At 45.8% G+C, this 12,659-nt stretch overlaps 1 protein-coding gene across 2 annotated transcripts in view; it reads right to left on the bottom strand.

Moving 5' to 3' along the window:
* NR1H3 (nuclear receptor subfamily 1 group H member 3) overlaps positions 1-12,659 on the bottom strand; it is a 54,906-nt gene that overhangs the window by 16,327 nt on the left and 25,920 nt on the right. For both annotated transcript variants that reach the window (XM_024215211.2, XM_024215219.2), the window contains exons 2-6: positions 9,596-9,837; positions 8,152-8,418; positions 2,764-2,972; positions 2,232-2,411; positions 1,699-1,798 (exon numbers count right to left, since the gene is read on the bottom strand). In XM_024215211.2, the coding sequence (XP_024070979.1) occupies positions 1,699-1,798; positions 2,232-2,411; positions 2,764-2,972; positions 8,152-8,418; positions 9,596-9,713 (874 nt within the window). In that variant the 5' untranslated portion in view covers positions 9,714-9,837. The remainder of the gene's footprint in view (positions 1-1,698; positions 1,799-2,231; positions 2,412-2,763; positions 2,973-8,151; positions 8,419-9,595; positions 9,838-12,659) is intronic.

The raw sequence follows: 12,659 nt of genomic DNA, 5'->3' as shown, positions 1-12,659 counted from the left end.
ATAGGACTCCCATTATAGCCCATAGGAGATGATTCCATTGAGCAATACATCTTCTGATAGGGAAAAAGTAGTCTGAATGTCAGGAAAGTTTTCCTAATTTCATTCCATTACTCCTAGTTATAGCCAAGGGTTTGAAATGAGCCACTTGGGAAACAGGACTGAATAGGGGGCAGCAATCGCCAGCGGAGGAAGAGGATGAAGGGCAATGAGGAAGCTACAAAAGAAGGGCAAGAACAGAAGTCCACAATATTGCCCTTGGGGGTAAGTTTAAGGACCATCTTATTCAGAACCCTTGGATAGTAAGGCCTTCAGGAGCAGGACCTGCTAACTTTTTTAGTCTGGTCATCATGTACATGGATAGGATTATAGAAAACATCATAAAATCCATCTCTGACAGGATGCTGATGATGACCTGTTTACATAGACTCTCAGTAAATCTTGCAAGCACTATAGTTTGCCATTGGCAAACTAGCAGAAGCCCTCATGGATGAGTCAAATCAAAATCCCCAGAACCAACAGTCTTCGGGAGCACCCCAAGAGCATAAAGGGAAATTCTTAGACATACTGAGGGGGGAACTTCCACATACAGGCCTCAGCAACAGGCACAAGTTAAGGGCAGATACTCCTGAGATACAAAATCAGGGGATGGACAGCTGAAAGCCTGACTTTTCAGAAATGATTAGCGCTCTCCTCTCCTATTGGCTTCAACTGGAGTTAATGATGATCAGCATTTCTGAAATACCCAGCCTTTAGAGTATTTGAAGCCACAGAGTAACAATGACAGTTCTGTAGTACTTTGCACCTCACACGGGTCTCCTAATGTCTCAAATTGAACCACGAGCTACTGCATAAAGTTCACTTCACCACCACCACCACCACCACTGTATAGCCATCCTAGTGTCACCTCTCCTACAGCTCCCAACCTGAGCCAATACAACACACAATGTTCAAACAAACTAGCCCTACCAAGGCCATGCTAGCTGCGTCTCCCAGAGAGGTCTCCATGAGAGACACAAGCATTGTGCAGCATAGCAGCCTCACACTCAGCACCAGTTTCAGATAATAAAGCAGACCATTACCCTATGTTCCCTAGTCCCGTCCTCTCACTCCTGCCCCCCGCACCTGAATAATCAAGCCCCAGAGAGGATGCTGTGAACAGTTCACTGGCAGGTAAGTAATATGGATTTCCAAGCAGTCACAGCACCACACATTAGGTTTCTGAATCTCCAACTCTGCTCACTGAATCTAGATGCCCTCTATGCAGTGACCATTAGTGACAATACCTTCCCTAAACCCCGCTTCTCAAACCAGGTAAGGCAGCTGAAAGCAGCCATATAACCTAGAAAGAGTTGTGGAAAAAAGCCCCTCTCGTTATTCCCAGGGGACAGTGGAGACAGGTGATCCTGTCTCCTACATTTCCCAAATATGGGGCTGGAAGGGGCTAGGAGATCATTAAAGTTCGGCATCCCAGTTTCCTCTACAATCTTTGGGGCTAGTACCTGAACTGAACTGCGACTGCATGTTAAGTGGGAACTGAGGTCCCAGCAGTGCATTGCCAAGTTCCTGTTCCCAACCATCTATACCTCACCTAAACCCTGTACCTGGGTCCAGAAGCCTGCATTACAAAGGGCGGGACAGCATGGGATAGAGGGGGGAAAGGAAAAACCTATCTGCTGCACCAGCTGGGCTTCAGCTCACCTGCTTTGGCAAAGTCATCCCGATTATAGCTCAGGTCCTTCAGAAAGGTGATGCTTTCAGTCTCTGGATTGTAGCGCCGGGATGTCTCCAACAGCATCACCTAAAACACACAGAGCCGGGGGGCCACACTCACAGCCTGATTGTGAATCCAGCAAAAATGTTACAGAAGCTACAGCTTGTCCTGAAGCATCAATGTAAAAAAGTCACCTACTCACCACCATCCTGTAGCCCTCTAAATTACAGAGTAAATCCTGCCCCATCCTCAGCAGTGCCTTCTGCAGAGATAGGCTGCACCTGGAGCAGCTGGGAGCTCTCCCCAGCCAGTGCTCTTGCCCTATTCCCTACTGTACCCCATGCTTGGAGAGGATGGCACTGGAATAGTGATTCCATATCTGAGGTTCCTTCCATCTCTCCTCCCCAGGTCGACTGCTCAAACCTGGCCCAGTATAAGCCAAAGGAGAAAAAATCCAATCCACCCACCAGAGAAACATACTTCTCTACTGGTGTCAATGGTGATGTGGCTGGATTCTCACCTCTATGGTGGATGTCTTCAGCAGAGCAATCTGATCTTCCCTGGTGAGCTCCAGGAAGCCGGGCAGCTGTTTGGCAAAGTCCACAATCTCTTGCACAGAGATGATTGCAAGCTCAGTGAAATGAGCAAAACGCTGCTGCCGTGCCTCACGGTTATGAGGGTCTGGAGCCTGAGGCCATGGCTGGGCGAGAAGAGACACAACGGGCGAGAGGGGACAGTGAAAGAAAGGAATAAAGAAAAACAATCCCCCAACCCTCTTCCTTGACACTCCCCACATACAATTAGCGCATGGCCCCCACCCCTGTGACACCTCTACATTTAGCGCTTAACCCCCCCCCCATCCCCTGCACTTCCCCACGCTTAGCACATGTTCCCTGCCCCATGCCACTCCTCCGTAAACGTAGTGTATGGCCCCCAGGTTGTGCCCCCTACACTTAGAGCACAGCCCTCCTGTGCTGCGCCCCTTCACTTCGCACATGACCCCAGCCTCCCCTTTCCCTCTGTATTTTGGAGTCTGCCCTTTGAGCCTGTACCGTCACTTTGAGCCTGTCTGTGAATGAGCGCTGGTTACACTGCTGCTGAGCTGCCACAAGCTTTTCTATCATGCCCAACTGCTCAGGTGTCAGTTTATAGGGGGGGTTGGGCGGAGATGGGGGGGTTGGGCGCACAACCACTGTCCGAGCCTGATCATCCTCCTGTTTCTTGAGCTTCTTCAGCCGGATCTGTTCTTCAGACAAAACACCTAAAAGGGGGAGACAGAAGAGGCTGCAGTGAGAGAGGAAGCAATGATGCCAGAAGCAAGGGGCACACAGTGGACTCAACTGCCAGATACAGGGAAACACAGTGGACACAACCAGGGCAAAGATGACGGCTGCCTTTCTGTGCCAGAATGCACCCCTGAATGCACCCAGAATTCACACCCTACATGCAACTTTGTACAAAATATGCCTTGTAAGGTATCACTTGAAAACTAATAACTTGCTGGTCAATATCCTCATGGTGAAATGTAGGTAGCAAAATTATATGTAAAGTTATGATTTCCCCCAAATGATGTTGGTGGCATTTGTTCAAACCCACATAGCCCAGATTAGGCAGACTTGGTCAAGAAGGTCTTATACAAAGAAATGTGTGTTTACCTCAGTTTACATATAGGGTGTAAACAGGATCCTCAGACAGCAAGAGGGGGAAGACAGGAGACAAGGAAAATCTGCATTTCAGCAAACAGAGGTGAGAAGAAACAGCATGCAACCTCTTTCACCCCCAGACACCATGTTGCCTTCTTTACTATTTGAATGAATATTAACTATGGGCAACCCTCAGGAAAATGCATTTCAAAGTGTAACTGAACTATAAAAGTGAGAGGCAAAAACACCCAAGTTATTTCTCCCACAGGGCCGCCCAGAGGATTCAGGGGGCCTGGGGCAAAGCGGGGGAGCGGACATAAAAAAAGGCACCACCCGCTGCAGCGCTTGTACTCACCGGGCGGCGCTCCGAGTCTGCGGCCGCAGGTCCTTCATGTGCTCTGCGTCTTTGGCAGCACTGAAGGACCCGCTGCCGAAGACCCGGAGCGACTGAAGGGCCCGCCGCGAAGTCCTGCCGAAGACCCAGACCGCCGCCGGGTGAGTAAAAATTAAAAAAAGGCACCCCTAGCCAGGGAAGGGATTCTCGGCCAGGGCTTGAGGGGCCCCTGCGGGGCCCGGAGCAAATTGCCCCACTTGCCCCCACCTCTGGGTGGCCCTGTTCTCCCAGTCTCCATCTCTTTCCTACCTAAGAAGACAAAGAAAACAGCCTATGGACTTTGGGACCAGCTCTTGGCCTGAGAGTTTGATCAGCAACATACTGAAAACATGTGGTAAGGGACTTCACCTTGAACATGCCATGTTAAGTTTAGAAAGTGTTTTATCTTTATTTTTCTTGTAACCATTTTTTACTTTAATACTTCATTACTTGTACTCACTTAAAATCTCTCTGTAGTTGAATGAACTTGTTTTATTCTTTAATTAAAACTAATCCAGTGTAGTGAATTGTTTGGGTAACTCCATTTAAGGTAGCAGACCGTTGTATGTTGATCCCCTTACAGGGGCAATGGACCTAATATATCTGGACTATCCAGGAGAGGGCCGGTCAGTACAGAACACACACTTTTGGGGGGAAATCTGTGACTGGCAATGTGTTGGGGTCACCCTGCAAGTAGTAACAAAGGCTGCTGGAAGCCAGAGTGCAGCTGGTGTTTGCTGACACACTATTGGAGTCAGAGCTGCTGGACTAGGGCTATGGCTATGCACAGACACTCAGAATGTGACCTATATGCTATTTGTGAGGAGCCCAGTTTGGGAGCTACAGCACCAAAGCATTGTGAGGCACCCCAGGTTGCAGGGCAAGTAGTGACACAGATCCTCACTGGTCTGGACTGCACCCTAAAATGTCATACTTTCCAAATGTACATAAAATCATAGGACTGGAAGGGACTTCAAGAGGTCATCTAGTCCAGTCCCCTGTACTCAAGGCAGGACTAAGTATTATCTAGACCATCCCTGACAGGTGTTTGGAGATTTTTAAGAGCAGGTTAGACAATGAGAGATTCCACAACTTCCCTAGGCAATTTATTCCAGTGTTTAACCACCCAGACAGGAAGCTTTTTCCTAATGTCCAATCTAAACCAACCTTGCTGCAATTTAAGCCCATTGCTTCTTCTCCTATCCTACCAAGAACAATTTTCTCCCTCCTCCTTGTACGCTTTTATGTACTTGAAAACTGTTACCGTGTCCCCTCTCAGTCTTCTCTTCGCCAGATTAAACAAACTCAATTTTTTCAATCCTCCCTCATAGGTTATGTTTTCTAGACCTTTAATCATTTTTGTTGCTCTTCTCTGGACTTTCTCCAATTTATCCACATCTTTCCTGAAGTGTGGTACCCAGAACTGGACACAATACCCCAGTTGTGGCCTAATCAGCATGGAGTAGAATAGAATTACTTCTTTTCTTCTTTACAACACTCCTGTTGATACATCCCAGAATTATGTTTGCTTTTTTTTTTTTTTTCTTCCCCGAACAGTGTTACTCTTGACTCAGATTTAGCTTCTGATCCACTATGACTCTCAGTACTCCTTCCTAGGCAGTCATTTCCTATTTTGTATGTGTGCAACTGATTACTTCTTCCTAAGTGAAGTACTTTCCATTTGTCCTTGTTGAATTTCATCCTGTTTACTTCAGACCATTTCTCCAGTTTGTCCAGATCATTTTCAATTTTAATCCTGTTCTCCAAAGCACCTGCAACCCCTCCCAGCTTGGTATCATCCACAAACTTTATAAGTGTACTCTCTATGCCATTATCTAAATCGTTGATGAAGATATTGAACAGAACCGGACCCTGCGGGACCCCATTTGTTATGCCCTTCGAGCTTGACTGTGAACCATTGTTAACTACTCTCTAAGAACAGTTTTCCAAACAGTTCTGCACCCACCACATACTAACTCCATCTAGGTTGTATTTCCCTACTTTGTTTATGAGACGGTCATGCGAGACAGTATCAAAAGCTTGACTAAAGTCAAGGAATACCACATCTACTGCTTTCCCCCATCCACAAGGCTTGTTAACCTGTCAAAGAAAGCTATTAGGTTGGTTTGACACAATCTATTCTTGACAAATCCACGCTGATTGTTATTTATCACCTTATTATCTTCTAGATGTTTGCAAATTGATTGCTTAATTATTTGCTCCATCATCTTTCCAGATACTGAAGTTATGCTGACTGGTCTATAATTTCCCAGGTTGTCCTTGTTCCCGTTTTATAGATGGGCAAATATATTTGCCCATTTCCAGTCCTCTGGAATCTCTCCTGTCTTCCATAACTTTTTTAAGATTATCACTAGTGGCTCAGACCTCTCCTGAGTAAGTTCCTTGAGTATTCTAGGGTGTATTTCATCAGGCCCTGTGACCTGAAGACATCTAACTTGTCTATGTAATTTTTAACTTGTTCTCTCCCTCTTTTAGCCTCTGATCCTACCTCATTTTCACTGGCATTTACTATGTTAGATGTCCAGTCCAATCACTACTAAACTTTTTGGTGAAAAATGTAACAAAAATATAATCTAGCACGTCTGCCATTTCCACATTTTCTATTATTGTCGTTCCCCCCTCCCCCTCCATTGAGTAATGGGTCTACCCTGTTCTTGATCTTTCTGTTGCTTCTAATGTATTTGTAGACTGTTTTCTTATTACCCTTTAGGTCTCTAGCTAGTTTAATCTCATTTTGTGCCTTGGCCTTTTTAATTTTGTCCCTATACACTTGTGTTATTTGTTTATATTCATCCTTTGTAATTAGGCCTAGTTTTTGAGTTTCAGATCACTGAAGATCTCCTGGTTAAGCCAAGGTGATCTCTTGCCATACTTCCTATCTTTCCTACACAGTGGGATAGTTTGCTCTTGTGCCCTTAACAATGTCTCTTTGAAAAACTGCCAACTCTCTTGACCCTTAGACTTGCTTTCCATGGGATCTTACCTATCAACTCCCTAAGTTTGCTAATAAGTATATTTTAAACATATGTGATACAGGGTGTAGGCGACGGTAGAAAACATCCATTTGTGCCTGTTCCCAGTTTTGGTTTGTTCCACTGCCAATTTCTTATAGTTCTGTTCTGCCAAAGGATCCATGCATTCATCATGAAGGGTAAGGCCTATGCCTTGCTACACCTTTGCACAATCCATGCAGATGCCATGGCAGGGGCTCACCAGCTTCCCCATTAGCCACTGTCCAATATATTCTGGAATCCATTACTACAAGCAATGTCCTATTTGGGTGGCTCTGCGTTTGGGGACAGGGGGAAGGCTGGATTTTATTATTGCTTTTTCTTGTTTTGATTTTGCTTTATAATCAGTTTTTATCTGTATTTCCACAAAGGATCCAGAGACAGGAGTGGAATGGGCCCAGGTTTGGTAGAACAGTGCAGATGATGGGAGGAGATGCAGCCCAGTTATTTCCCCCAACACAACAAGTAGGTGTTGAACCACTAGGAGGCCATCTGGGATTTACTTGCAGAATGTGAGTGAGATGTGGGGAAATGGGTAGCTTTGCTGTGTTTTTTCCAATCAAGTCCCATCTCCTGCTCTCAGGAGTATGAGTGATGGTGTTGAGGCAGAATTCATATGGCTACACCAATCCCACTGCAGTATACACATTGATTTAGGGCATGGCTGTGTGCTATGGCTCACGGTGTATCCTTTTTCACTGCTCTGGGCTTTGGGGTGTGGGGAAGGGGGAAACCAGACAAGCTGAGTACCAACTGAGTTTCTCTTGGGCCTACATGTCCTACAAGGTGGCTTGATATGTGACAGAGATAGTTCTCTAAGCTGTCACTGAAAGGTGGGCAGGAGCACTGAAGGACTGTACCAGGTGGACTGAGCTCCTGGTCTACACTAGCAATGCAACAGAGAAGAGCAACTGAGCGCAGGAAGTAAAATTGAGTGCCAAAACTGGGCATGTGTAAGTGCAGTTGCAATGGTGTGGCAATATTTGTGCACTTGTTACAAGTTCTGTGTGTGGATACAACGTGTGTTACAAGCATAGCAAATGCTTGCAATAGTGCTGACTATGCAGACAGCATAATGACGCTTCACACATTCAAAATCACAAGACAGTCAGCTTGCCAAGAACTTCATTGGTGTGTGGGCAGCTGTGCCTCTGAAGGTTATTTTTAGATTGTTTCAGAGTAAACAGTTCCTTTTCCCAGCCACGTAGATACTAGGAAGCATGGCCACTGTATGCACCCACAGCATCAATATCTCCACTAACAGCCTCACCGCTCCGGCATAGCCCACAATGACTACATTCCCCACAAGTGCTTCTGAACCCACGCTGCTCCTGCATGCCACCCTCCCTTGCACCCGCACTGCTCCAACGTGCCTCCCTCCCCTGCACTCACACTGCTCCCGCATGCCTGCCTCCTGGCACTTGCGCAGCCGGCACTCCTGGCACTTGCGGCGCATGTACATGTCCATCTCACACTTGCCACCGTTCTTGCAGACGTACTGGGCACCCTTGATGACGCTGCGGCGGAAGAAGCCCTTACAGCCTTCGCAGCTCAGCACGTTGTAGTGGAAGCCTGAGGCCTTGTCCCCACATACACTGCACACTTCATTCCCCAGCATCTTGGGGGCTGGACCCTTCTTCCGCTTCAGGGGTGGATTTTCTACAGAGATGGACAAAGAGAAGTGGAGGCTGTGAATAGGCCAGGACATCCAGTTCCCTAGAAAAGCCAGTGCCCTAGCACAAATCCACTCCCACCCATGGTGGCAGAGATACATCCTGGGAATCAGAGTCAGTTTCAGGCTCAGATCTCTCTCACTCTCCATCTGGATGAGAACTCCTTCTCTTACTCAGAGCTACTAGAGATGCCAACTGCTGCCCGAACCTGAGCACAACACTGCTCCAATTTTTAACCCAATGTTCAGGCTTCTGGGGGATGGGAATGGGGAGAGGCAGCCCCTGCTGCTTTCAGCCCCAAGAGTTAGATGTGTTCAGACTAGATACCCTTTTGCACTTTCATCTCTCTAAGTCTGACAAGGTGGGAGTGACCTTCAGTGGCATATGAAAGAGCTGCAAAAAGGAGAAGTCCAAATCTAAAGCCAAATCCCAAACTGCACAGAAAATCTATTCTTTCAAAATTTGTCTCTGGTGCTCTCACTTCCACTCTGCACCCTCTGCCCTGCCCCCCGAGGCAACAACGGGCAACGCTATATACAGGTGTTTGAAGAGCAAGACTTCAGCACCACATTACCTCAGTGGCACTCGAACCCCATACAGATGATATTGAAATATGGCTCAGCAGCCCAAGAGTCACAGGAAGAGGGGCTGAGAAGAGGGTGTTACGGAAAACTCAGACTAAAGCAGACAACACCCATGAAGCGAAGCCTTGGAGAACCAGCCAAGAGGGAAAATAGTGCAAAAGTGGGGGCCACATGGCACTAGCTCAATTAATCCTTGGTCCTGAAGTGTTCTTAGCTTCTACCACCTGCACATACCGCCCCATGCAAGAACCCTCCCATCCACTCCTAAATCCAAAGATCTCCCATGACTGACAGAAGTCTGTCTTTTTTATTCCCTGTGGGCTCAGCCACTAGAGGACAACATCACACGCACATACACACACACACACACAAAGCCAGTACATTACAGCACACCTGTTGTCACCATTTACATCCTGAAGAACCCCATCCTCTCTCCCACCAACTGACAACTCTTCTTCTACTCCCTTAGCCCATCAAGTGCCCTGCATGTAATGGATCAAACCCTAAGCAGCCATTTTGTATGTGATTCAGTCAGCACATCGCCTTCACACTGTGTGGATGTCACAATGACCACCTTACCTGCATGCTCGTGGGGGATCTCCAAGCCATGGAAGAGTGAAAACCCTTCCTCCTCCATTTCAAATACACTTGCCACCCTTTTCCCATGATCCTGTGCAGCAAGCTGTGTGGGACCCATGGGATACACTGGCAAGACTCACTATCATTTCATCTCTGTAGCATGGTTACTGCTGTGTGTGATGCTGCAGAAGTCTTCAAGGCTGTTAGATTCTCTCTGCTGTTTAAAAACTGACTGGAGGTGCCTGTGGAGAAAAACAGAAGCATAAGAGGAGAGAATTTAAATGCAGGGGCTACCAATCCAGCTATACTTTGAGGCCTTGCTCCATCAGTCACACAAAGAGACGATCAGCCTTGTTATTTATGTTTATTTCCTTAAAACCCTATGTGAATGTGATGCAAGTTACAAGATTTAGCAGACCCTGGAGAATGAATCCTCTGTTTAACCCCAGAATATATACCATTGCAGGACAAGCTTTCCCTACCACACACATCACCACTGAACCTCAGCTCTGACCTGCAGGGACATCCCCAAGTGTGAGAGAGGGGTATTCCAATCTCCACACCCTTTGTCAAACCTGCCAATAAGGGGCTGCTAATCTGTGCCAGCTGTGATGGATTTTGTGATGTGCCTTGAGGAGCTCACATTATAAAGAATGTAAGGTCTTTACAATTATACCACAATAAAATCTTCATTGTGATACTAACAGCTGCCCTATGTTGTGCTCAGGATCAATGTCATTTAAAGCAATGTCTCTCAACCTTTCCAAACTATTATACCCCTTGCAGGAGTCTGATTTGTCTTGCGTACCCCAAGTGGTACCCTCACTTAAAAAACTACTTGCTTACAAAATCAGACATAAAAATACAAAAAAGTGTCACAGCGCACTACGATTGAAAAATTGTTTACTTTCTTATTTTTACCATATAATTATAAAGTAAATCAATTGGAATATAAATATTGTTCTCACATTTCAGTATATAGAGCAATAGAAACAAGTCATCGTCTGTATGAAATTTTATTTTGTCCTGACTTAGCTAGTGCTTTTTAGGTAGCCTGTTGTAAAACTAGATAAGTTGGTGTGCCCCCTGGAAGACCTTTGCGTCCCCTAGGGGTAAAAGTACCCTGGCTGAGAGCCACTGATTTAGAGCACAGGTACAAACTATAGCAGGAGATAAAACTCCTACATCAGATCTATGGAAAATGGCTATAATCCTTCTTCAGGCAAATGCATTCACAGCCAAAGATGCCATCTGAAGGGCTCCCCTCTCAGACACCTGGGAAACACAAAGTCCACATCCATTGTTTAAGTCCACTACAGGAGCAGAGCATCTGTCTACAGCCATATTGAGAAGAAGACCTAGTCAAATTTCTCAAAGGGTCTCGTCTATACAAAGAGTTGGACCAGTTTAACTAGACTAAGTTTAAACCAGTGCAAACTCCTAATGTAGACCTACCTAAACTGGTTTAATATTCATTTATCAGTTTAGCTTAATTCAGCAATTTACCAATGCAAGCTTAAGGGTTACAGCAGTTTAAGTCCATCTACATCAGGGGTAGGCAACCTATGGCACCCGTGCTGAAGGCGGCACGCAAGCTGATTTTCAGTGGCACTAACACTGCCGGGTCCTGGCTACCGGTCCGGGGGGCTCTGCATTTTAATTTAATTTAATTTTAAATAAAGCTTCTTAAACATTTTAAAAACCTTATTTACTTTACATACAACAATAGTTTAGGTATATATTATAGAAAAAGACCTTCTAAAAACGTTAAAATGTATTACTGGCACACAAAACCTTAAATTAGAGTGAATAAATGAAGACTCAGCACACCACTTCTGACATTGCCTACCCCGATCTACATTAAGGGTTTGTACCAATTTGACTGGACAGATTTAAAATCTATTTAGTTAAACTAATGCAACTTTTCAAGTATAGACAATCCAAAGACTACTGCAATGTCCCCAATGGAACCAACAAGCATAAATTGAGACATACTGTTGAGTCTGTTGGACCCCTGCCTGGTTCCATTATATTCTGCCAGATAACAGATGCAGGAAGTTTAATGTCCACAGGCCATATTAAAACATGATCTGTGTAGATAAGGCCTTAGCCTTGATCTGGACAATGTGAGGAGTAAAGAGTCCCTCTCCCTTTAGTCCCTGAGCGACTGGAGAAATAGATACTCCAGAAGAAATACAATGGCAGCAAAAGGGAAACCCGTGAACTGGCAGAGAGAATAAAAAAATCCCTACATGCAGGATAGTGAGCTAATGTATCTGGGTTTGGGAAAATGCAAGAAGGCTCCCAGTGCCTTTATGCCCAAAGGCACGAAGTGGATAGTTACAGCTGGCTTGAAAACCACGCCGATGTAAATGCTGTAGTGAACAAAAGTCCTCTGGGGATGGGATCTGGAGATGAACAAACCCCACACCCACTGTTTGTTCTTAGTCCCACATTTGCTCTGCATTGGCACAGCTGTGAGCAGCATGTCCAGCCATGTTTGGGTGTGACAGGCAGAGAGCTGAGTATACTTGCCCTGAGGATAGATTCTGCTGAGCACACTTGTTCATGAATTTAAAATTATGAGGAAGATTCATTCAAAAAATATTAATTATTTTTAAAGAATTACCCTATAGACCACAGTAGCTCTGCAAATATTAGTAGAGGAAGGGGCCAGTTCTGTAACTGAAGGACTGCTTGGGCTCCTATTACTTTTGATGATTAAGCACCCCAGTGCAGCCAGCCTATGTATGCTAGGAAATAGGGAAGAGGACCAGACACCCAGAACCAAAGAGAAGAACAGGGATATCTGCCTGGTGAGATTTCCAAAGTGACATATCTTCAATGCACAAACAGGTCGAACTCATGTAACAAGAGTTAAACTAGCTGTTGGGTGGGTATTTTGAGCCCAAAGAGGAGTTTCTGACAGAAGAGACACGACGCTCCCTGTCTGTGCATTAATAGTCTGAGTTATGCAGAGGATGCCTAACTTTCCCAGTGTAGGGAGGTAGCGGACAGCTGGGAGCAGAGATACTCCAGAGAAGCCTTCGCTAAAGCACTGTGT

This window comes from Terrapene carolina, unplaced genomic scaffold, assembly GCF_002925995.2.
Source record: "Terrapene carolina triunguis isolate 2854851 unplaced genomic scaffold, T_m_triunguis-2.0 Scaffold96, whole genome shotgun sequence".
NCBI classification, from domain to species: Eukaryota; Metazoa; Chordata; order Testudines; family Emydidae; genus Terrapene; species Terrapene triunguis.
This window is presented reverse-complemented; position numbering and strand designations above follow the sequence as displayed.